Source organism: Bos taurus, chromosome 1 (assembly GCF_002263795.3).
Source record: "Bos taurus isolate L1 Dominette 01449 registration number 42190680 breed Hereford chromosome 1, ARS-UCD2.0, whole genome shotgun sequence".
NCBI classification, from domain to species: Eukaryota; Metazoa; Chordata; class Mammalia; order Artiodactyla; family Bovidae; genus Bos; species Bos taurus.
In genome coordinates this window covers 138,885,216-138,911,142 of record NC_037328.1, presented here as the reverse complement: position 1 = coordinate 138,911,142, position 25,927 = coordinate 138,885,216, and the positions used below count along the sequence as shown (strand labels likewise).

At 37.7% G+C, this 25,927-nt stretch overlaps 1 protein-coding gene across 5 annotated transcripts in view; it reads left to right on the top strand.

Moving 5' to 3' along the window:
- The window catches only part of ATP2C1 (ATPase secretory pathway Ca2+ transporting 1), a 154,142-nt gene that overhangs the window by 114,559 nt on the left and 13,656 nt on the right, over window positions 1–25,927 (top strand). For all 5 annotated transcript variants that reach the window (XM_024994087.2, XM_024994060.2, XM_010801619.4 and 2 more), the window contains 8 exon segments: window positions 5,130–5,254; window positions 9,500–9,597; window positions 11,706–11,801; window positions 11,890–11,979; window positions 13,753–13,857; window positions 19,628–19,784; window positions 22,535–22,705; window positions 24,030–24,127. In XM_024994087.2, coding sequence (XP_024849855.1) covers window positions 5,130–5,254; window positions 9,500–9,597; window positions 11,706–11,801; window positions 11,890–11,979; window positions 13,753–13,857; window positions 19,628–19,784; window positions 22,535–22,705; window positions 24,030–24,127 — 940 coding nt within the window.

Genomic DNA, 25,927 nt, shown 5'->3' with positions numbered 1-25,927 from the left:
AACTGAATAATCAACTCAGAGGAAAACCAAATATGCAGGAATAGAAGAAAAATTGAAAATGAACAGAAAAGTATTCATATTTTCAGAGATTTGCGAAGAGATTGCATTCGTGACAGACAAATTGTTTTAGAAAAGGATCACAGGACCCACATTTTTTTTCTTTTTTAGTTATTAAGTTTATGATTTTTAAGAGGCATCCCTGGTGGTCCAGTCGTTAAGACTTTGCCTTCTAGTGCAGGAGGTATGAGTTTGATCCCTGGTTGGGTGGCTGAGATCCCACATGCCTTTTGGCCAAAAAACCAGAAGAGAAACAGTAGAAGCAATATAGAACAAATTCAATAAGACTTTAGAAATGGTCTACATAAAAAAAAAAATCTTAAAAAGATTATGATTACTGAAATTAAAAACTCAGCTTAAAAATTGTAAGTCAAAATGGTCTCCCCAAAATAGAATAAAATGTCCAAAACAGAGGAGATAAAAGTGTCAACGAGAGTAATTCAATACATGCCATATCTCAGTAAAAGGAGTTTTAAAAAGAGATAAGAAATTATATAAGAAATGAAGCAAGACATGAATCTTTATACATCGAAGGGATCCTCCAGATGCCAAGCAGGAGGACCAAAACTCCAGCTTAGAAACATCATTGTGAAAGTCAAGAAAACAGGTCAGGTCGTGTGTAAAGGAAGGAAAATTTGACTTGTATCATACTTCTCATTAGCAACTGCAGTTTCCATCACAGGGTGTTTTTAGTCTCCACTAAGACTTCACCTCACAAGACTTTCCTAGGTCATACCTGGTACCTGTGTCCTGAACACCACAGGGCAACTTCCTCTTCTGAGAGTGTTCCTGCAGCAGTTCAAACAAGCAGACGAGATGACCATGTGAGGGCCGGAGCTGTCCTGGGTTAAAATGCCTCATATTCTGTAGGAACCATCATCTCTGGAAACACACACTTTCCAGGATGCCTGATAGGACCATGTCCAGTTATGAGATTCACCACAATCGGGAAACCCAAAGCTATGGCTTCCTATAAGATAATTATAATTTTTCCAATCCATAGATAATTTATTGGTCAGGAGATCCTTTTATCATAAGCAGTAATTTATTGGTCAGGAGATCCTTTTATTATAAGCAGTGTTGCCTAGCAACATAGTTGCTATACTGTCACCACTAAGGGAACAAAGCTAGAGATTTAACCAAATAGAGAAGGGAAAAAGGATTTTTTAAAAACCTTCATCCACAGCCAATTTGAATTAAAGGAGAAGAAAGTGGGGCAGTACAATTAAAACATGGGGGAATTGATTTTAAATCTATAAATCTAGGACTAGCGAAAGTATCAATTCAGGGTAAGCAAGTAGTCAGAAAATATATTCCTTACCTACTCCTGTATGAATTCTAGAAAATCAAGAGTGTAAGAAAGGAAGACAATGTTGTATAGGGTGTAAGAAAAAGTGGGACTCACTCAGTCCTCTATGGAGAAATTCTGGATGACAGCTCTGTGATAGGTCTAGCAAGTAATAGTTAGGCTTTTAGAATAAAAACCAGTGGATTAAAAAAAAAAATCAAATGGAGTACAAGGAATAACTAGGATGAATAAGTTAAAAGATATTTATGATAGAGTGAAGGAGTATAGTTTTTCCTTGGAGGAGTAAAAATGCAACTTGAAATTCTTGGCTTCAATATATGTAAAAAAGCATTGGGTTAAATATAAAATGAATTTAAAATTGGGCATGAATTTTATTAATCATTGGCATATCATCTGTTGGACTCATGTTTTTTTAGAGTATTTTTTAAAGAGTACTTCATGAAGATTAACGCATCATTACTTTTATTCCTACCTCAGGGTCCTCCAAGAGATCAAACATTTAAACCATTTTTTAATAGAATAAAACTCATTCTATTTCACAATGACCATATGGGTCTATTGCATTTTTATAAATTTTAAAATACACATGGGATCTTTAGTGACTTTATTTTTCCTGTGTCTTGAAATATCTTGCTTTCTTGTTACCCTAACAGTAATTTTAACAAGTATTTCCAACTGTGCTAAAAATGAGTAAAACAATGAGAAAGCAGAAGAATAAAAGCTTTTAAAACTACTGTCCAACTCTTTGTGACCCCATGGACTGTATAGTCCAAGCCAGAATATTAGAATGGGTAGCCTTTCCCTTCTTCAGGGGATCTTCCCAACCCAGGGATCTAACCTAGGTCTCCCACATTACAGGTGTATTCTTTACCAGCTGAACGACAAGGGAAGCCCTAGAATACTGAAGTGGGTAGCCTGTCCCTTCTGTAATAATAAATCATTATTATTATTTTATCCTTCAATTATCTTATTATTTTGCCCATAGTATTATATTGTCATTTAAAAAGGTATAAAAGGAGTCTGGGGATGAAATTTGGGGGGTTTTCTTGCATTCAGTAAACAAATTTGAGAAATTGAGTTTTTTTTTTTTTTTTTACCATAATGACAAGAATTGACAGAAGAGTTTTCATAATTATTACACAAACCAGAAGATGAATGCAAAGCAGCAACCACTCTAAGCTATAATGATGAAGGTGAAATTGAATCATTATAAAATGAAATCTCAGAACCAAACCCTTGGATGATGATACTCTAGATTTTCTCAAACTCCTGAATTAATGACTAAACTTTTTTTTTTTTTTTCACCTGCACTGTGTGGCTTGTGGGATCTTAGTTTCCTGACCAGAGATTAAACCTGGGCCATGGCAGTGAAAGCGCTGTGTCCTAATTCACTGGACCACCAGGGAATTCACTGAACTGCTTTATTTTTAAGGATAAAAGGAGAAGGACAGACATTCTCTTATAGGTAATCATTCTGTAGCAAGGAATTTGTCATGTAGTATTGTGTTACAAAGAAGATGACTCTCCTAAAAGTTATGAGTCATCAGCATTTTCAGAAGTGTTACATTTTAGAGAGAGATGCAAACAGAGGAACCAGAACTGATAAACCTACGACCTGTTAAAAATGGTTTTTAAATTTGAAATCACTATTTTGTAAGGCAAATGTGTTCTAGGTTTATTCGTGACAGTTCATGAGCAGTTGCATTCAAAGGACATGATCCAGTTCAGATATATATACTTTCAAATCCAAGAGTATAGTTTGGGGTTAAAATCCAAATAAAAATTTATGAAGTTTTTCGTAATCCATTCTGTTCCTTTGTAAGTTATTTATAAAATGATTTAAATACAAAAGAATGAGAAGGTCCATTGGATCTAAGTTATAAATGATGATAGCTGTCTTTGCTGATACAGTGAGAGTTAATGGAAGCATAAGTAAATAAGATTCTATTTGTACTTAGAGGTTCAAAAGAGAAAATGAAGTATTAATGATGACACATATTTCTTGGTTATACAGTGTGCGTACTATTCAGCCAGTAATTATAAATATTATTTATTGGATTTTAGCTTTTAGAATCAACGTATAAAAAATTGATGATGGCTGTAGAACATGGTGTAATGATAGGCAAGTTAAAAGTGTGAAAGTGAAGTCGCTCAGTCGTGTCCAACTCTTTGCGACCCCGTGGACTGTAGCCTACCAGGTTCCTCTGTCCATGGGATTTTTCAGGCAAGAATACTAGAGTGGGTTGCCATTTCCTTCTCCAGATCTTCCTGACCAGGGATAGAAACTGGGTCTCCCGCATTGTAGGCAGACATTTTACCATCTGAGCCACCAGGGAAGTCCATTGGCAGGTTGGTATAAACCCCTGACAGGGTTTCTGCCATAAGCCATATGAGGTCACCACGGAACCGCTGAGCAGGGCTCCTCATTTGCTTCGCACAGAGTGTGCCATTCATTCACACAAGCACACTGTAGAGTTAGTAAAGTACAGCAGAAAACATGTTTGTTAGGAGAATAAAGAACTAGAGCTCCAAACCACCTTACCTTGTCCTGAGGAATCTCAGACAAGCCCTCAAGATGAAAGGTTGCTGCTGAACCACAAAAGACACCGGGATTCTTGGCCTTCGGAGGAGAAGAATTGAATCTGGGGCTAGTGACCAGGCTTGATTGCTCAGAGCTTTTGTGTAATAAAGTTTTATTAGAGTATAAAAGAGAGAGAGAAAGCTTCTGACACAGACATCAGAAGGGGGCAGAAACAAGTTAGATCATGCTAAAGAAAAAGTTGGTAATAGAAATTGAGCAGTAGAGGTGGGTGCAGGGAGCAGTGTTAGAGTGAAGGATGGATGTGTACCTACCTGTCCTCATCTGTGCCAGAGTCAGGGGGTAATACCGGGAATGGGACAAGTGGAGTTTTAATTTTAATTTTTTTTTTTTAATATTATGAAGAGAAATAAGTAATTTTTTGTTGTGATAAAATGCACATACCAGTAAAATACTCCCTTTTAAAGTATGCAGTACAGTGGTGTTAAGTACATTCATATTGTTACCACCATCACCAACATCATTACCACCATCACCAACGTCTAGTGTTGGAACTTTTAAATCACCCCTGAAAGAAAACCCTGTGCCTGTTCATTCCCCATTCTGCCCTCTCCTTGCCTTCTGGTAGCCACTAAACAGATTTCTGTCTTTTTGGATTTGCTTATTCCTGACATCTCATATAAGTGAAATCTTGCAACATGTGTCCTGCTGCTTTCCTTAGTATGATGTTTTCAAGGTTTTTCCATTTTTAGCATGAATCATACTCTATTCTTTTTTATGTGCTTCCTTGTACGGGCATACACCACAATTTAACATTCATCAATTGTTGAACATTTGGGCTCTTTCCATCTTTTGAGTATGAATAATGGTGCTTTGAACATTCATGTGCAAGTTTTTGTGTGAACACCTGTTACTATATATATGGATGAGGAAACTAAACTACAGGGGTGGTAGCATAATAGCTTAAGGTAAAAATTGAAGCTTGGAGTAGAAATCTAGGCAGTGTGAAGTAAGAATGTATATTCTTTAATCACTGTGCTTAATCTGGTAGCTTGTAGGTAGCCAATAAATGTTAATCAATTTTTCCACATACTAAGTAAGGCCTTTTATGGGTTTGACAGCATTGATTTTACATTATTTAGTCTCTAAGTAACAGCTAATTGAAATTATTGTTATGGGTACTACTGAATTTATACTTAAATGCTGTGTCTTTGTTGGCTACAGTTTGGCTGTAGCAGCAATTCCTGAAGGTCTTCCCATTGTGGTCACAGTGACTCTAGCCCTTGGTGTTATGAGAATGGTGAAGAAGAGGGCGATTGTGAAAAAACTACCTATTGTTGAAACTCTGGGTAAGTCTCTGGTTAGAGCATACTTGTCCATTGACATGTTAGTTTACATTAACAGAGATCTTAAGGTTTTATAGCTTTTGTGCTAGAGGTTTACATGGTGGTGGTGGACATACAGCAATGTTGAGGATGGTTTTACTAACCAAAAAAGGTCATTACAAATTCATATCACTCAGGTAAGGGAACTTTAAATCTTTCTGCATCATGGAGTGTTCTAATGCTTAAATCATGTTTAAAAAAAAATAAAGTGACTTTCAGTTCAGGATGGCAGAGTAGAAGGAAATGCACGTGCTCATCTCCTGTGTGAGCACCAAAATTGCAACTAGCTGTTGAAGGAGAACACTGAAACCCACCAAAAAATGATATCTCATGTTCAAAGACAAACTAGAAGCCACAATGAGATGGTAGGATGGCACAATCATGGTAAAAACCAAAGCCCATACCTGCTGGGTGAGTGATGCACAGTCTGGAGAACAATAATACCAAAGGAAGTCCTTGCACTGTTGTGAAGATTCTGAACCCCACATCAGGCTTCTGACCCTGGGGATCCGACAAAAGGGATGGGAATTGATAGCTTATGGTGAACAGTTCAGATTCATGATCTGAAGGAGACAATTTTGCTTCGGGACCAGAGACTTGGCTTCAGTCACTCAAAACTTGGTGGGGTAAAAGATTTATTACAGTAAAAAAGGGATAGAGAAAGCTTCTGACACAGACATCAGAAGGGGGCAGAGAGTGCCTCACAGGCTAGTCTTATCAAGGCCTTACATACTTTCTGGTTACTTTTATGTTGGTTACTAACAACCAACAATAGAAAGGTCTTACCAGATTCACTCCCACAACATATATCTTAAGATAACAGGATTAGTCAGAAGGTTCTTAAGAAGAAACATGTTCTGGAGCAACATGCATTGTTATTATATAATCATTAGTACAGAGTAAGTAAGGAAAAACATACCCATAGTAAGGGAAAACATACCCTTGAGTAAGATGAGTTGTTTTCTTGTGTAATCATTAGCTCTGGGCTTAAAGAAAACTAGTCTTGGAAGCAATAGATTGTTGCCATAAAAACTCAAAGCTTAAGAAAAAAACATGTGACTAGGATGAAGGAATGTAGAGGGAAAAAAAGTTTGTCCCTTTTTCCTTCTTGAGGGCCCTGGACTCCTTATCAACCTACCTAGGAATTAACTCTTTCAGAATCCCCAGGTAATCTGACCTTGAAGGCCCGAAGAATTTGATTATAGGACTTCCACAGGACTAGGGGAAAGAGAGGCTCCAGTTTTGGAGGGCACAAAGAAAATCTTGCCTGCACCAAGACCCAGAGGAAAGGAACAGTGACCCCATAGGAGACTGAACCAAAAATACCCACTAGTGTTGGAGGGTCTCCTGTGGAGGTGTGGGTGGGGGCTCACCACAGGGATGGGGGCATTGGTAGTAGCAGTCTGGGAAGGTCCCTCCTTGGGCTAATTCCTCTTGGAGGTCACTTTTAACTCTACTATAGAGCCTTAGATCCTAGGGCTGGGTCACCTCGGGCCAGATAACTACCAGGAAGGGAGACAACCCCAACCGTCAGCAGATAATTGGATTAATGCTTTACTGAACAAGGTTCTGCCCACCAGAGCAAGACCCGGTTTTTCCCACTGCCACACCCTCCCATCAGGAAGCTTACGCAAGCCTCTTAGCCTCTTCCATCAGTAGGCAGACAGAAGAAGCAAGAACAGACACAGTCCCAACAGCAGCTAAAACAAAAACCACTTTCGAGAAAGTTAGGATGAGAAAGTAGAAAGTTGTGTCCCAGATGAAGGGACAAGGTAAGATCTCAGAAGAACAACTAAATGAAGTGGAGATAGGCAATCTTCCAGAAAAAGAATTTAGAACAATGATAGTGAAGATGATTCAGGATCTTGGGAAAACAATGGAGAAGATGCAAGAAATGTTTACCAAAGACCTGAAAGAACTAGAGAACAAGCAAACCGAGATGAATAATACACTAGAAGGAATCAATCACAGAATAACTGAAGCAGAAGAATGGATAAATGACTTGGAGGACAGAATGATGGAAATCACTGCCGCAGAACAGAATACAGAAAAAAGAATGAAAAGAAATAAAGACAGCCTAAGAGATCTCTGGGACAACTTAAATGCACCAACATTCTCATTACAGGGGTCCCAAAAGGAGAAGGAAGAGAGAAAGGACCTGAGAAAATATTTGAAGAGATAATAGCTGAAAACTTCACTAATGTGGGAAAGGAGATAGTCAACCAAGTCCAGGAAGCACAGAGAGTCCCAGACAGGATAAAGCCAAGGAGGAACACACAAGACAGACAGAAATGAAAGAGATAGATAAAATATGTTAAAAGCAACAAGGGAAAAATGACAAATATCACACAAGGGAACTCCCATCAAGTATCAGCTGAAATTCTCAAAATTTCTCAAGCCAGAGGCAGCGGCACCACATTTAAAATGATGAAAGGGAAGAACTTGCAACCAAGAATACCCAGCAAATTTCCCCTTCAGATTTGAAGGCAAAATCAAAAGCTTTCCCAGAAAAGCAAAAGTTAAAAGAATTCAGCACCACCAGTCCAACTTTACAACAAATACTAAAGGAACTTCTCTAGGCAGGAAACAAAAGAGAAGGAAAATACCTACAGAAAATAAGTCCAAAACAATTAAGAAAATGGTAACAGGTTTATACATATCAATAATTACCTTAAATGTAAATGGATTAAATGCACCAACCAAAGACATAGACTGGCTGGGTGGATGAAAACATGTGCATGTATGCACTCCACTTACCACATCACTCTGCTTGACCCCCCACCTCAAATTGTATGTAATTATTTTATATTGTTAAATTAATCATGTTCCTATTATGGCTTGCAATTATAGTTATCTTTTATTTTTTGTCTGGCTGTTGAGTGTGAAAACTGATAAACATCTTTTACTGTTGTGATTATTTAACTTACTTAATACCTTTGTATCATGATTGGTCAACAGAAGAATAGTAGAACTCTGTATCACCAACATTAGGCTCTATTAGAAAAACCTGTGATCACTTTTTAAAACCTAAATGTAGATCAGAATTATCTTGAAATGTTTTGAAAAGTCCAAATGCTCAGGTATTGCTTTTTTTCCTCCAGAGCTTGAGATAAATTTCAAATGAGCAATCATTTTTAAAAACAACTGGACTATATGATGCTCGACCTAGTTTGTTTCAGTTTTTCTATTTCACATTCAGTGCTCCCATTTCATTTAGTTTATGTTCTCCAATATATCCAGTATTTTTTGGATGTTCTTTTTCAGGTCTTTATCAAGCATTGTAGAAAAGCTTTGGTATACATAATATATATGCTTTATAGTTTTTTGAACATAACATGAATTTTTTCCCAGTTAAAAAAATTACAACATTTTGGTTCTGCTTGTTTGACTTACTATGAATAGAATGCTAGATTTCTAATTAAAAAATAGTGTACAACAAGCAGCAGAGGTGTACTATATAGCATAAGGAACCATGGTCAATATCTTGTAATAACCTATGATGGACAATAATTTAAAAAATAATAAATGTGATTTGTATAACTGAACCACCTTGCTATGTACTTGAAACATTGTAAGTCAACTATACTACAATAGAAAATATATATATATTAAAATGAAGTAACATGAAACTGTAGAATTACAGAGATTTATTCTTGTTTGACATCTCAAGAAAAATAATTGATAATGATAGATCCTAAACTGTCATTCTTGAATTGAATTTATTAAGAACAGTAAGTATATAGTAGTTATATTGCTATAATGTAATTATATGTATGATACGAAAATTTTGGTAACTTTATGTATGTTATGAAGGTTCTTTTTATTTAGGAATTCAAAAATGTTAAATTTAGCTTCTAGTTTGTAGTTTAATATTGAGAAGGCAGAAATTCCTTAAAATACTTGCTGAAAAAATTACATGAGTTTATATTTAGGTAACCTTAAAACTTTCTAGAAAATGTATAAAGTTGCTATATAGAGTTGATATCAAGTAGCTTTCTCAAAAAAAAAAGCATTTATCAGTATCTTTTTAATTCCAGAAATTACCTTATGATAAGTAAACATGATTAGAGAAAACAACCTAAAATTATCCATGAGCTTGAGTTTTACAATATTCAGAGAAGCAAGGCAGTTTTCTAGAATCTTTGTTTTCAGTGTAAACTTTCATTTTTTTTAAATGACTCTTGTGACTTATAGTGATTTATTCTTCAGGTTGCTGTAATGTGATTTGTTCAGATAAGACTGGAACCCTGACCAAGAATGAAATGACTGTTACCCACATATTTACTTCGGATGGCCTGCGTGCTGAGGTACTATAGATGTTTTTTTTAACAGCAGAATTCCTTTTTAGGAGTCTTGGTGTTTAGAGTTCCTAACCATTCCAGTGTCTTCACAAGGGTGCAAGTTAGTTGACAGCTGAGTATTTTTCCATCCCGTGTAATTCTCCCAAGTCTTGATCCTGCTCCAGCTGTGCAGTGCAGAAATGTTGATCTCCCTCAAACCCTTTCTGTCTGTCTCTACATCCATCTGTTACCAGACTCTGGACCCTTGCTCTATCTGCAACAAAGGAACCTCTCAGAATTCCTTAAGTGAAGATGCTTTAATGGCTTCCCATTATGACCAGGGTCCTGAAGTGGGGCTGCTCACGGCTCTGGGTTCTGTCCCATACTTCCTTCCTCAATCTGTATCTCCCCTTGGCTTTCCATAGACGAAGTACACTGACTTTCTGGTTCTTGCAGTGTGACAGAATTGCTCCTACTTAAGGACCTTTGGTGCTGTTCTCACTGTTTAGGACAGTTTAATGTCCTAAACATTAAACTGTCCTAAACAGTTTATGCACCTCTTCTGCACCTTCATCCTTTGCACCTCATTTCTAACCCATTCCTTGAGAGAAGCTTTGCTGATCACCTAGAACTCACCCTGTGGTGCGTGTTTTCATAGCTCCCTCCCTCTTTGTTTAGGTGAAGTCCTCTGTCTCTCTTCCCATGATGCCCTGAGCATAATAGAGCAGAAATTCTGGTGCCCAGCACAGGGTCTGCTTTGTAGTAGTACATACTTGTTGAAAGAATAAATGAATGCATGAATTATTCTACTTTAAAAATTGTATATGAGTGGCCCCTGAAGTGCATGTTAGTGTATGTACATTGGTTAATTTTGAAGCTGTATGAGGACAAGTTTCAATCTCAGCTAGTTGTGGCAGAATTTCTGACTGGAATTTTCATTAATACTACTTGTTATGGGAACAGTATTTTAAAATGTATTTAAAGCCAGTTCTGTGAACAAAGGAAGAATTTCAAAAATTAACAGAAGTTGTACTTGGGTCTATTTAATCCTAGTTTACTAGGCCTCAAAATGAGACTGTATATTTAGGGTGTTAGATTTGGTTAGGATACCCAGTGCCGTGTTGTTGGATGTGTCTTTTCTGGATGATTCAGAAGGGTCATTGGGTTTACATGTGCGTATATGGTCCAGGTGTGAAAGGTAGGATATAAATTTATCTTGTGTTTTAAGCCCAGAATTTTGTATGTTAAGCATTAACTGTTAATTCCCTTAAACTGCCTTATTTTTATCGTGAACTTTAGCTTGTATTTGGCTTGGCTTGTTGTCGCAATATGTAAGTATCTGACTTGTCTCTGTCTCTGATTTTTAAAATTGGTGTGTAGCATACTATGTTAAAGTAGTTGGTAAGTGCTAGGGTAAATCACTTATCTCTGAGCTTTGCATATTTACAAAATGAACTCTGTCTAGGTCATAGGTTTGTCACAAATGTCAAATGTAATAGACTGGAATTCTTTGCAAATTGTAGTGTTATATAAATGTAGGACTTCCCTGGTGGTTCAGATGGTAAAGAATCTTGGTACAATGCAGGAGACCTGAGTTCAATCCTTGGGTCGGGAAGGTCTCCTAGAGAAGGGAATGGCAACCTACTCTAGTATTCTTGCCTGGAGAATTCCATAGACAGAGGGGCCTGATGGGCTACAGTTCATGAGTCGCAAAGAGTTGGACACGACTGAGTGACTAACACACACACATACACACACACCTATAAATGTAATGTTATGTAAATTTAAACTCACTTATATATAGAGATTTTCATGGTTTATTTTCCCTTTTTAATAATATGTTGTAAGTAGAAGCAATAGAAGGTTATATTAGCAATTATATTGTTTACTTACAATGTACTATGTATTATAATTAGCATAATAGTTAATTATTTGTATGGAATTAACTGTAGGTTTATCATTGTAGTGAAAATTACTATCTATTCCTTTTACTATTAAATGTTCTTTTAGATAAATTTAAATGCTTCTCTACTTTTAATAGTGTCATGATGAACACAGCTCATCACTTTTCTGTTTTCATAAGTATTGTCACTGCCTACTGTAGTGTATTATTGACTCTACTTTATGTTCCGTAGGTTACTGGAGTTGGCTACAATCCATTTGGGGAAGTGATTGTTGATGGTGATGTTGTTCATGGATTCTATAACCCATCTGTTAGTAGAATTGTTGAGGTAAATACTGCTTTCTTTTTAAGAAAGTGGCTTTCTTCATAATGACTTAGGATTCAGTGATGGGTTCATAGTTGTGTGTTTCTCTTAGGCTGGCTGTGTGTGCAATGATGCTGTAATTAGAAATAACACTCTAATGGGGAAACCAACGGAAGGAGCCTTAATTGCTCTTGCAATGAAGGTATGTGCCTGGTCCTCTCTTCTTTGACATGTGAAAACATCACTCTCACAAGAGAATATGAACCCATGGATTTGAGTGTTGCTGGCTTTTAGGTGTGGAGTGAAGAAGATGCACAGGATTTCATAGTTTGTACTGCCTTTTGGGAACCAATTGTAGTCTTTCTGGAAATACAGAGCATGAGGGTTTTCACTATAACTTTGTATCTCCTACATGCAGCATACAGACTAATGACCAGTGATGGGTTTATTCTTACAAAGAAATGCTGTTGTTTTTCGTAATATTCAGAGTGTTGTATGAAAAGTTTTATAAATACATGTAATTGCTGATAAGTGCCAATTTTCAAACATGAAATAGGCAACATTCTTTAGTATTTCCATGTAAAGGTATTAAGGCCAAGATGAGAAATCAGCTTTTCTTTTTCCAGTCTTCCCTTTCCTTCCATTATTGATTTCTTAAAATTAATGTAGAGATAGTGTTTCTGTTGGGAAGAAAGGGTGCTAATCTCAGTGACTCTACCCCAGTTAATCTCCTTTTCTAAGTCCTACAGTTGATTAAATGAGAAACCTAAAAGTCCAACCTGGCACTCCCATAACAAAAATAAAACTGCTTTTAAGAGCAGTTTTAGGAAACGTGTATAAAATAGGATGCCTCTGAATGAGGTTGCTTCTGTTGAGATTCAGTATAGAAATGTAGGTTGTTATAATATTGATTTGATAAAGTCAAATTGGTGGTTTTATAATGTATCTACTTCTTTAACGAGAAGTCACTTTCTTTTTTCCTTTACCATTTGTTTTCCTTGTAACTAAAAATAGCATAGTATCACTTTTTAAAAATATTGAAATTTATTGTGTTTAACTTTCTCCTTTTGAGAAATAAAGAACATGAAACCACCTGTTTATGGGTGGGGACCTCACAGTTTAGGTAGGAATTCAGTAGTAACAGACTGGAACAAATGAAAGGCAGACCAAGGAAGCAGACAGTTTAACACTGAGCCACGTATCAGAAGAGTGCACTTTAAGACTTGGAACCTGAACTTTGAAAGGAAAGAGGGATTTAGATAGGGATGGAGTGGGGTGTAAGCTAGGTGAAGAGGAAGAATAAAAGCTTGAGGAATACATAAGGGTAGACTGGATTGTGACTTTTGAATTGGTTAGCCTAGGTGAAATGAACAGTTTGAATGGCCTAGAGGCTTGTTGAGTTGGCTGTGTGATGGGTTACTGCAGGACCTTTAAAAGCCAGGAAGGAGCAGTAAACTTGATTTTTGAATAATTTGAAGAATATTTTTGAGTAGTATTTTGGAATAATTTTAATGTCATACTACTGCATGGCATTAGTAGTAGTCAGTGTGTCAGTGGTGGGGCGAGAGGGTATAGGATGGCAGCAGCAGGCAGGGTAGATTTGAGTATCTACCCTGTTTGAGAATCGAGGAGTTGAGTTTGAAACTTCTATTGATTATACAGTATGTATTGGCTGGATACCTTTCTTTCTTACCCTACTTCCTCCCAGAGTTTGAGCCAGTTGAGATTTTAATGTAGTCAGTGTTGAAATTTTGCTCTGCACATAGTTCAGTAGTGTGCCCTGGACTATCTATATGCCCAGGCTTTCACACTGAACATGTATGCTGCTTTTCAGAGAAGTATGGTATAGATGGAGTGCTGCTGTTTGAAGATAATCCAGGTATCTCTAACCTGCTTCCCTGCAAGTTGTGACTCTTGTTTCTTTGTTAAAGGAAAAAGAATTGGTGAGAATTAACTTTTCTTTTGTGCCATATAGATGGGTCTTGATGGACTTCAACAGGATTATATCAGAAAAGCTGAATACCCTTTTAGCTCTGAGCAGAAGTGGATGGCTGTTAAGTGTGTGCACCGAACACAGCAGGTATCTTTCCATTTACAGAAAACTTACTCTGAATTGTTTAACTAGACTACTATTTTTCATTTACTATGCACCTTTAGATTTAAGCTGTCATAGACCATAACGCAGACCAGCTCTGAAGTGTGTGTCATTCATAGTAGACTCAGCCCTGGTGGTTTTGTGTTCTCTTTGAATTTATGCACAAACATGTCAGTTTTGCTATGTGAGCAAACAACTGAAAGGAGCTGGAGCCTGGTCTCAGTGTCCTGGAGCTTGTGACATCAGTCTTTTGACATGTTTTTTATTCTCGGTGACAAGTTTCTGCTGACTGACTGTTGTCTGTGTTCTTCCACTGAAGAATGTATTGTCTTCTGACTGAACAGAACCACATTCTCTTGCGGAAGAGTGGTTACCAAATGTGTATGATTCATGTTAGTTGGTCCAGCTTACAAACTGGCAAAATGAAATACACTGATATATCAAAATTCTCCCGTATTTCTAGGTGCTTTAGAAATTTTTACGCAATGTATTGAGTCATGAAATCTACATTGTATAATCATATCACTTACAGTTGCTATTACCAGCTTGATGTGTAAACTTACTTTGCCCTGAAAAATATATAGTTGTTATTTTTATATTTTCTTTATTAGGAATTAGTAATTGGTTATGTGTTTCTGCCTGTGAACAAACATTTGAAACCAATTACATCTCTGTATATGGGAATTAGGGAGAGGATTCCCTCTTACTTCTAATAAGTAGGAAACATTGGTTTTAAATTGCCCAACACTAAACTTGTGCCAGAAACTGATGATGAGGGGAAGAATAAATTTCTGTTTAGTGTTTAAAGGAACTTTTATGAACCTCAGAGAAGGGGTACATTTGGAAACAAAACTATAAAAAATAAAATGGCTGTTACTTTAAGCTTTGTAATTTAGGCTTTCAAAAATTGCATCAGAATTAGATAATTTTCAGTTGATGTCCCTTGTCCATATAGTGATATAGAAAGAATATGCATATGAGTTTATTTGGAAGGTCTGTTTTTTATATTTTATATATGATCACACACTACTTCAAGGTAATGTGGCCCATGTGAAGTTTTAAGATTTGACTTCAGCAATTTAAAATATACTAGCCTCACTTGTATATTAAATCTTTTCAGTTGCGGGGTAGAAGTACAGAGTGGCAGGTAATAAATCTGGAAAAACTGCTTGACTTTTCTTCCTATTTGCTGCTGAGTTTTTCCTATAAAACAAATCAACCAGTGTAACTAACAGAATCCAAATCCATTGACCTGACTCAGGATCTAGAAGAGGTCAGCCTGGCATAGACAGGAAAAACTTACCAATTTAAAAGCTGCCCAGGATCAAGTAGTTTGTCTTTAGGGGACTTTCACTTGAATTCACAGCCCGCATTTCCTCTTCATGGATCACAGCCTTGTCGTGGTGAAGGGGCTTGCATAACTCAAAGAAGCTATGAGCCATTCTTTGCAGGGCCACCCAAGAGGGATGAGTCATAGTGAAGAGTTCTGTCAAAACATGGTCCACTGGAGGAAGAAATGGAAAGCACTCCAGTATTCTTGCTGCAAGAACCCCATGAACAGTATGAAAAGGCAAAAAGATATTACACTGGAAGATGAGCCCTCCCCCTAGGTGGGAAGGTGTCCAATATGCTACTGGGGAAAAGCAGAGTACAATTCCAGCTGAGCTATTTAAAATCCTAAAAGATAATGATATTAAAGTGCTGTACCCAGTATGTCAGCAAATTTGGAAAACTCAGCAAATTTGGCCACAGGAATGGAAAAGATCACTTTTCATTCCAGTCCCAAACGCCAAAGAATATTCAAACTACTGCACAATTGTACTCATCTCACACGCTAGCAAAGTAATGCTCAAAATTCTCCAAGCTAGGCTTCAACCAAGAACTTCCAGTGTTCAAGCTAGATTTAGAAAAGGCAGAGGAACTAGAGATCAAATTGCCAACATCCATTGGATCATCAAAAAAGCAAAGAGTTCCAGAAAAACATCTATGTCTGCTTCATTGACTGCATATGCTAAAGCCTTTGACCGTGTGGGTCATAACAAACTGGAAAATTCTGAAAGAGATGGGATACCAGATCACCTTACTTGCCTCCTGAGAAACCTGAAGAAACAGTTTGAACCCTACGTGGAACAATTGACTGGTTCCAAATTGGGAAAAGAGTGCATCAAGGCTATATATTGTCACCCTGCTTATTTAACTTATATCCAGGGTACATCATTCGAATAAAATGCCAGGCTGGATGAATCCCAAGCTGGAATCAAGATAATGGGGAACAGTATCAACAGCCTCAGATATGTAGATGGTACCACTCTAATGGCAGAAAGTTAGGAAGAACTAAAGAACCTCTTGATGAGGGTGAAAGAGGAGAGTGAAAAAACTGTCTTAAAACTAACTCAGCATTCACAAAAACTAAGATCATGGCATCCAGTCCCATCACTTTAGGGCAAATAGTTGGGGAAAAATGGAAACAGTGACAGACTTTCTTTGCCTGGGCTCCAAAATCACTGAGGATAGTGATTGCTGCCATGAAATTAAAAGACGCTTGCTCCTTAGAAGCAAAGCTATGATAAACCTAGACAGTGTATTAAAAAGCAGAGACATCACTTTGCCTGCAAAGTTCTGTATAGGTTAGAGCTATGGTTTTTCCAGTAGTCATTTACTGATGTGAAAGTAGAACCATAAAGAAGTCTGAGTGCTGAAGAATTGATTCTTTTGAATTATAGTGCTAGAGAATATGTTTGAGAGTCCCTTGGACTGTAAAGAGGTCAAACCAGTCAATCTTGAAGGAAATAAACCCTGAATATTCATTAGAAGGACTGATACTGAAGCTGAAGCTACAGTATTTTTGGCCATGTGATGCGAAGAGCAGACTCACTGAAAAAGATGATGCTGGGAAAGATTGAAGGCAAATGGAGAAGAAGGTGACAGACATTGAGATGGTTACATAGCATTACTAACTCTGGCCATTTGTACAAACTCTGGGAGACAGTGAAGACAGGGAAACCTGGGATGTTGTAGTCCAAAGGGTCACAAAGAGTCGGACATGACTTAGTGACTGAACAACAATCAGTCTGTATTTATCTCTGCTCTCTCCCTGGAACCTACCAAAATGACAACCAGTGAATAAAAGATAAGACTTTCCTATACTTCCTCTTTTATTAGTTTATCTTTTAAAGATAGGGCCTAAAATACAGAGCTAAAAACAGGAGATCAGGTTGAAATTCTTCATAAGGAGCCCATAGAAATGTTCCATGTACCTTTTCTATTTTTTGAGGCCAGACCAGAAGAAATCTTATCCAGGGCACAAGCATAGAAGGCAGAATTACGCTTTAAGACTAAACACAGGATGATTAAGGGAAAGTTGTTGTCCGGGCTACTAACTCTCCTTTCTCAGAATGCCTGCAGGGGCAGGTCTCCCCATATCCTCATTCTTTGTGTCAGAAGATGGAAGAGTTTCAGAGAAGCTGACTGGTTCTGGGGAGATCCCTACAGTATGGAGTGGTCCTGCGTAAGCTCTTTGTTCACCAGAAGAGTTTCCCTGCTCCTGGCCTTTGTCTCATCACTCCACTGTGAGGGCCATCAGTTGGTAAACCCTGCAGTACCCATGGAGTTTCTAGACCTTTATTTGCTTCAGTCTTGAATGTAAACAGACAGACAGGGGTTGTGAGAGCCTTGGGGAGGGTCTTCAGTATAAAAGATGCAGACCAAGCCAGCAGAGAAAGGGATCTCAGAGAAACAAAGTGCTGGGTTTTAAAGAAGATTTCCAGAGACCATGAAAAATGACAACAAAATACTTTAAATAGATTGTTTTTCAAATAAAGTGAAGGAGTCTATCAGAAACTAGAGAAGTCAAAAAGGTGGACAATATAAAAGCTAAGATGTGAAAATCAGAAAATAGATGTAGGAGTTCCAACATCCACATAATAGTGGTGACAGAAAATGACAAGAGTTGAACAACATCAGGAGATTTTCTAGAGGGAGAACTTCAGTTTCTAGAATAAAATTGCCCACTGGCTGCTTTGCACAGTGAGTGGGTTACAGAGGGGTGGGGGTGAGGAAATAAACACACCAAAGCCCCTGATTCAAGTAATTTGAGGGCACTGAGAGAGAATTCTAAACAATTTCAGAGGTTGTTAGGGTGGGGAGGAAGGGCAAGGGGGAGGGAGTATACATACAGATTAGGAATTAAGTGGCTTCTTAGGCTTTCCAGATGCAACTCTGCACACTAGAGGCTGGGAGGTGATTGAGCCTTCAACTGAGAGGAAGTCTCTTCCCAGCTGAACTTACATATGTGGGGGTGAAATAAAAATGTTTTCACACAAGTCTCAAAATGCATAGCCCACATACCTTTTCTTAGAGCGATATTGATGGATAAGTTATTCCAAGGTAAGAATATACACTAAAGGGAGACTTAGAATCCAGTGAGTTCTGACCAGTGGAGGAGTGAAGGGAAGCTCCAGGATGCCAATTGTGTAGCAAGCCTGGAAATGAGCTAGAAAAGGAAAGGCGGGAGTTCCTCAGACATCATATGGGAGGAGTAATAGCTTACCTGCTCATTGGATCATGTGCAGAATACATTGAGAGGTGCTTCATAATATGACATGGAGAGCTTGGAATTAATTAGTAATAAGTATAAAGGAAACTAAGCAAATAAAAAAAGAGGCAATTATTAACTGTATGAAAGACAAAACTTGAACAGGAAGAAATGTATTTGGCTTATAATAGGCCATGGAAAGAACATTATACCTTTCTGCCGCCTCTGCTGCATCTTCTTACCCAGGGACCAGGGAGATGGATGCTCCTCTCAGTGTGAGCTCATACTGTTGTACCAGGGACAGAGGAGGGCCACATTATGGACTGGTTCATAAATCACCAGTAGTAGTAAATAAATCACCACAAGTAGTACTTGGAAGAGACACAAGTACTACTTATGTTTATTCGCCAAAGCAAAGCACATCTGACTTCAGAGTGGTACAGAGGGGCAGGAAATACATTTCTGCCACGTGCCTCCAAGGAGAGCTGAGACATTTGTGAACTGTTCTGGTGGCCACTTGGCTCAGCAGTGAGGAGTTAGAAAGTGAGCAGAACACTGGTGATTCTTGTTCTGTGTGTATTAGAACAATGGAGAGAGAAGGAATAGGGAGTGGGGGTGGCCTGACTATCACCTGTCACAGCAGACAGTATAAACTGACAAGTAGAAAAGTAGCTGTAAAAATGTAATTTAAAACATGACAATAAGTACCCAGGACAACAGCCAGAAGAGTTAAAATTGGTTTGCCTCTGTGGAGCATAGGACTGGAGGTGAGGAGGTTGGGCAGGGGACTGCAGGTTTTCATTGTAAGCTTTTGAATATTACTTAACCAAGATAAAAAGTCTGCTAATACCCACAATTGCAAGCTTGTTGTGAGCATTAAATGGAGTCACATATATGCATGTAACAGCATTGTAGAAAGCCTGAACCATTGTTCGTGGGCTGATGTTAGACCTCTCCTGTTATGTTATGAGCTCAGATCTCAGAGTATGGAGCTGAGTGTAGACGTACCTTCAGTATGGAGGTTGAAGGGGTAGAGTAGATGCTGTGTTCTAAAAAGGATGCAGAAAGCTCTCTCATGAACTTTTAATCATCAGAGTTCAAGTGCTATCTTGAGTTACTTCTCTGTGTATTATGGGAATCCATGCTGCTTGTTTTTGACCCCAATGGCTGATATATATGAATTAAAACTAACTTGAATTTATTTGCTCTGTTTTTTCTTAGGACAGACCAGAGATTTGTTTTATGAAGGGTGCTTATGAACAGGTGATTAAGTATTGTACTACATATCACAGCAAAGGACAGACCTTGACACTCACCCAGCAGCAGAGAGATCTGTACCAGCAAGAGAAGGCCCAGATGGGCTCTGCAGGGCTTAGAGGTAAGTCCATGTCCGCACAGTCACCTTGGTGGAGAGGTAGTGCTGCTAACTGCAGATGGATTTGTGCTTCACATCTGAGCTGCCCAGCTCTACGCAGGCTTTGTAGAGCCCTGCCATTTCTGAAATGCTAGGTTTTAGTTGACTAATTGGCCCCTAGAACATAAGTTGGAAACACAGCTAAATATGAAACTTCTAGTTCTTAGAGATCTGCAGTGGTCTTCTGAGCAGCTGACAGAAATTTCATTTTAGACAAGTTTATCTTGTGAGAAGGGTAATGAATGGAAGTAAAGTGATGTTACTCCTTCCGTATGTCATCACTTGGTCTTGTTTATTAATTTGAAATTCTTTACTAAATATTAAGAGACTTAAATCTCTAATTCTTTAAACTGAGGTAGTTGCTGACTCCTTCCCGTCTGTCACCAGAGAGGAAAGAGTTGTCCAGACTTGGCTTTGTGAAATGCTGCTGACTGGACAGTGATAGGGAGAGGGGGTCAGCTGGGCACACACACATCAGCATGGGTAGGGTTGAAGATCAGGGGTCAGGGCCATTCCTGGTCTTTACGTTCTGGCTTGTGGGGAATATGCGCCCATGGGTGCATGCACACATGCATGCATGCACTTCTGTAGTCTTTCTCAAGAAAATTACAAGAGTTGGCTTCCTTAATTTTATTATTATTTACAAAACAAAAGTCAAGCGCCACAATTCTGGGAGCAGGAAACAAGTATGTAAAAAGTATTCTTAATCATGGTTCACTTAAGCAAGGTGAACCATAGATTTACAGGACTTCTGTTCTTATAGTGTAGGTTTAGGAAGATATTCTTGTGGCTTCCTTTGAGGGCAGTGTTTTGTTATTCTTAGTAGCTCACAGCTAGAGGGTTTTGAGTTGACTTGCATTTATAGAATCTTAAAAGTATGGTATGTGCTCCCTGTTTTCCTTAATTTTTTTTAACAGAAGCGTCACAGTTTTTTGGTGGGGGGAGGTGGGGAGGCCTAGTTCTCTTAATCTGAAAGATTGTGGAGCTTTGTGTATGTGTGGTTTGGTGTGGTAACTTTGTGAAATGGACCAGACATGGTGTGGAGCACATCTTTGTTTCACAGGCTCTGGGAAACATTCTGGGCATCCATCTCTTGCTTCACATCTCTTCCTCTTCTTATGCTCCATTTTCCTCCCCCTGCTGAAATTGCCATGATGAAAAGTAAAGAATAAATGAATAAAGATTTTAAGTTTAACTTGATATGAACTTATCTTGTACCTTATAAAACCTAAGTTTCTTAAAATACATGTGGTTGTTAATTTTAAAATTGGAATATATTTTGCTTTTATGTTTCAAATATAAAGGAGGGAGTTGGGGATCCTTCACATGAAAAGGTCTACATACCTTTGTCCCATACAGTAGCATTAGATCTTCATTTATGCTAAAGAAGCAAACAAATAAATACAAAATACTGACCTCTGGGCTGATACCATCCATCCACTGAGGGTGCCAGGAGCTGGTGTCCCTTGCTTAGAATTTGCTGACACATGGGTTGATACTCACTTCCCCCTTCTGTTGCCATCTTCCTCTGTTCCAACACAGGAACTGTCATGTGGCTTATTCCCTCCAGAGTGAAAGCTTTTGGTGGGGCTCATATCTCCATAGATTTTGTGTTGGAAGTCATTTGCCTCTAACCATGGTTTTCCAAATGTATCTTATCCTTCATACCTTGTGCTTGAGTAAGGATAGATACTTCCTGTGGTCTCTCTGGGGCTTTTCAGTTACCCCACGAGATACATATGTTTAGTTTGTGCGCTTTGTGTGTGTGTGTGTGTGTGTGTGTTTGGTAAGTTGTTCAGTCTTTTAGTATAATATCCCAGATGTAGACACATCCCTCTGGCTAAAAAGGCAGCTACTGCCAAAGTTCTGGAATTCTGAGAATAAGCTAAATGTATCTGGAAATGAATAGCACTTTGTCCTGTATCTTAAGTTCTAAGGATGATAGGAAACTAACTATAAAGGGTGGTAGTGCTGCGATTCATGGGGTCGCGAAGAGTCGGACACGACTGAGCGACTGATATGATCTTATCTGATCTGATGGTGGTATTATTTATGTAGTTTTAAGAGAACCAAAGGTATGAATAAGAAACACCTGTTAATATAGAAAGAAAGAGAGAATATAAACTCTTGTTGGTATTAGTGGTTTTACAATTACTTTACAGGTTAACTGTATCTTCCAGAGTTTGTTGTGTACAAAATTGTTGCATGTTGTCTAATTAATATAGCCTTTTAAAACTTCAAGCTATTGAATTATGCTGAAGACCTGTAAGATGGAAAGATGAAGATACAATAGTAGAAATCACTATTCAAAGATGTCTGTTTAAAATTGACTTTAAAGCTCAACAAACCTATACTTTTCCAAATAATTAATTGTATTTTCTTAAGAGTCAATAGTTTCTACTGAAAGGGGCTGCAAGTTTTGCTATGTGAAAACATTCCTATTTGTTCCTCTCCCGCTTTCTCTGCTTAACAGTTGTGTAGTCTTATTCCGTTTAATTTTTAATAATTTAAAGAAATTCCATATCAAGAACCATTAAACTGTAGTATCTTTGCACGTAAGAAGTTTTGATTTTTAAAATTTCTGTTATTACTGCAATGACTTTCTAGTCCTAAGTGATTTATCTGAGTGAGAAGTGTTATGGCCTCCAGATTTTATAAAGTAAATTCTAATGTTTCTGTGATTCACATTTTCTTTTCGGATTTTATCTCCCAAGTTCTTGCTTTGGCTTCTGGTCCTGAATTGGGACAACTGACGTTCCTTGGCCTGGTGGGAATCATTGATCCTCCTAGAACTGGTGTGAAAGAAGCCGTTACAACACTCATTGCCTCAGGAGTATCAATAAAAATGATTACTGGAGACTCACAGGAGACTGCAGTTGCCATCGGTATAACTAGGCTGCTTCTTTCGTTTTTGTTAGTTTTTCTTAAATTACTGCAGAGCATAGTGGAGCATTAGACATGAAGTGTGTTTACAAAATATTGAGCTATACAGTTTAAAAACTGATGCTTTTGTTTGCTCATACACTATAAAATTGTGGGTGAGATTTTATTTTAGTTAAAAAAATAATACTTTTAGTTGAAAATAATTAAAGCATTGTGAAATCACATTATTATATTCATAAAAGGATAGTTGATTATTTTTAGTCTACTAGTACACCATTCTGATGACTAAAAGCACTAGATCATAAATGTGAAAGAATGCATGAAATTATGATATTTAGTTTTTCTTTCAACTTGAATATAATTTTTTAAGAGCAGACTTTGTACCTGACTTGAAAGAAAATAGCTTGTGTCTATATTTCCATCGTCTGATCACATATATGCCTATGTTGTTTGAATGCCATTTAAGATACTTTACCAAATACAAGGGGAAGAAATGGACATGGAAGTTAATCTTCCAGAACCTGTAAACTATAATGCATACTGATAAATTTAAAATGTGCTAAAGTTCATTAATTCTTACTAATATGGAAAGAGACTAAGACAAGAATTTCACACTTTAAGAAGAATACGTCACTGAAAACATACCATTGTTGGGAAGATTATTTCTAGAGAAATTTCTCAGTGTTTATTTTCATTTACATAAAACTACATGATACTTCATGGGATTCCCAGGTGGCACAGTGGTAAAGAATCTGCCTGTTATTGCAGGAGAGGTGGGTTCCATCCCTGGGTTGGAAAGAGCCCCTGGAGGAGGAAATGGCAACCCACTCCAGTATTTTTGCCAGGAAAATCCCATGGACAGAGCAGCCTGGTGGGCCTCAGTCTTTGAGGTCACAAAGAGTTGGATATGACTGAGCGACTGAGCAGACATGCACATAATACCTCAGATGAGCCACCATCTTGCCTGGTTTTTTAGTTAAAAAGCACTCTTAACCTTCATTAAAATTGAGCTCTTAAGCAGAACCCACATGGCCTTGTTTAAATTCTTAGGTATGGTACCTAAGTTTAAATTCTTAGGGTCAAATTGAGAAAACTCTTTATTCTTGAATTTAAGCAAAAAGAGTCAAACAGAAAACTCAAGACTTTTTACTAATTCGGTTTTATCTGTCTTACCATAGTCTTGTCTTGTAATCCCTTGATACAAGGATGTTTTATACTTTTAAAGAGAAAGTGAGTTAATAACATCGTTAAGTGAGCATTATGTTGACTAGCCTATCAAGCAAAAGCAGTTTGGTTAATTATGTTTTCTTTCCCATTTCACTTTAGCTAGTCGTCTGGGATTATATTCCAAAACCTCCCAGTCAGTCTCAGGAGAAGAAATAGATGCAATGGATGTCCAGCAGCTTTCACAAATAGTGCCAAAGGTAGGCGTAAACCAGAACCTTTCAGACTAAGGCTTTATTGTAGGCATTACCTCTCCTCCTTCAGTGTTAATGAAGCTATTCATTTGAAAACAGTTGGGACATGGCCACCACATTTGTTGGTCTAAATCATGAGGCAAAATTTTATCACTGAGATCTGTCTTATCGTTGAGTGTCTATGAATATCAGTGCAAATTTGTTAACTTCAGCAAGAGCTCAGTTTCCTCTGAGAAAGATACTGTGGAAAATTAACAGTGGTGCTTGTATTTATAAAGTACAGAATGGAGACAGATCATTACTTTATACTTCTTATCCTTGTGTTCTGTTTTAATTGAATGCGGGTATGATTTTTTTTTTTAAAGAGCTGTCATTTGCATACAGTAAACTTTTTCCTTTTTAATGTACAGCTCTTAAGTTTTGATGGATGCCTGTGGTCCTTGTAACTAACACCACACAGGTTCCTCCCATCCCACATCCTCCTGTGGTCAGCTCCTCCCTCTGCTTCTAGTACTTGGCAACAATCATTGATTTTGTTTTCTGTCCCTGTAGTTTTTGCCTTTTCAGAATGCTGAAAATGGAATCATACAGCATGAGGCCTTTGAATCTGCTTTTTTTGATTTAGCATAATGCATTTTTAATTGCTGAGTAGAATTCCACTGCACTTAGTGAATGTTACCAGTGCACCAGTTTAGTTTAAAGACATTTGGATTATTTTCCATTTTTGCTGATGATGGTTAAAACTACTAAAAACATTTGTATATAGCTTTGTAAGAAAATAAATATTCATTTCTCTTAGATAAATACATGAGAGTAATTGCTGGGTCATATGGTTAATATATGTTTAACTTTGTAAGAAAATGCCAGATTGTTTTACTTGGCGGCTTTATTGTTTTGCATTCCCATCAGCAGTGTTTGAAAAGTGGTTACCAGCACATGGCATTGTTAGTTTCCCCATGCCCATTCTAATAGGTATATCATGGTTGTCTTATTGTGGTTTCAGTTTGCATTTCCCTCACAACTAATGATTTTGTGTACCTTTTCATGTGCTTATTTGCCATTCATATATTTTCTTTAGTGAACTGTTTAACCATCCTATTTTTAAAAAATGTTTTATTTTTGGATTTTGGAAGTTATTTTGTGGATAAAAGTGGATATATTGTGGATAAAAGTCTTATCAGATATTTGATGGGAAGAAAGTTTTTTCCATTTTGGTTTATCTTTTTAGTCTATTACCATTTTACTTTAAAAAACAGTGGTTTTCAATTTTGGTGAAATCTAGTTTATCATTTTTTTCTTTTATGGATCATGCTTTTGATGTATTATCTAAGGACTCTTTCTAACCCAAGGTCACAAAGATTTTTTCTTATTTTTTAAGATAAAAGTCTCATACTTTTAGGTTTTATACTAATGTTTCGGATCCATTTTGAATTATTTTTGTCTGTGAGAAGTGGGGTAAGGTTCATTTTTTTAATGTATGGTTATTTAGTCATTTTAGTTCCACTTGTTGAAAGCTACGCTAAGCTAAGCCACTTCAGTCGTGTCTGACTTTGTGCAACCCCATAGACGTCAGCCCACCAGGCTCCCCGGCCCCTGGGATTCTCCAGGCAAGAACACTGGAGTGGGTTGCCATTTCCTTCTCCAATGCATGCAAGTGAAAAGTGAAAGTGAAGTCACTCAGTTGTGTCCGACTCTTGGCCATCCCATGGACTGCAGCCTACCAGGCTCCTCCGTCCATAGGATTTTCCAGGCAAGAGTACTGGAGTGGGGTGCCATTGCCTTCTCCAATTGTTGAAAAGACAGTGC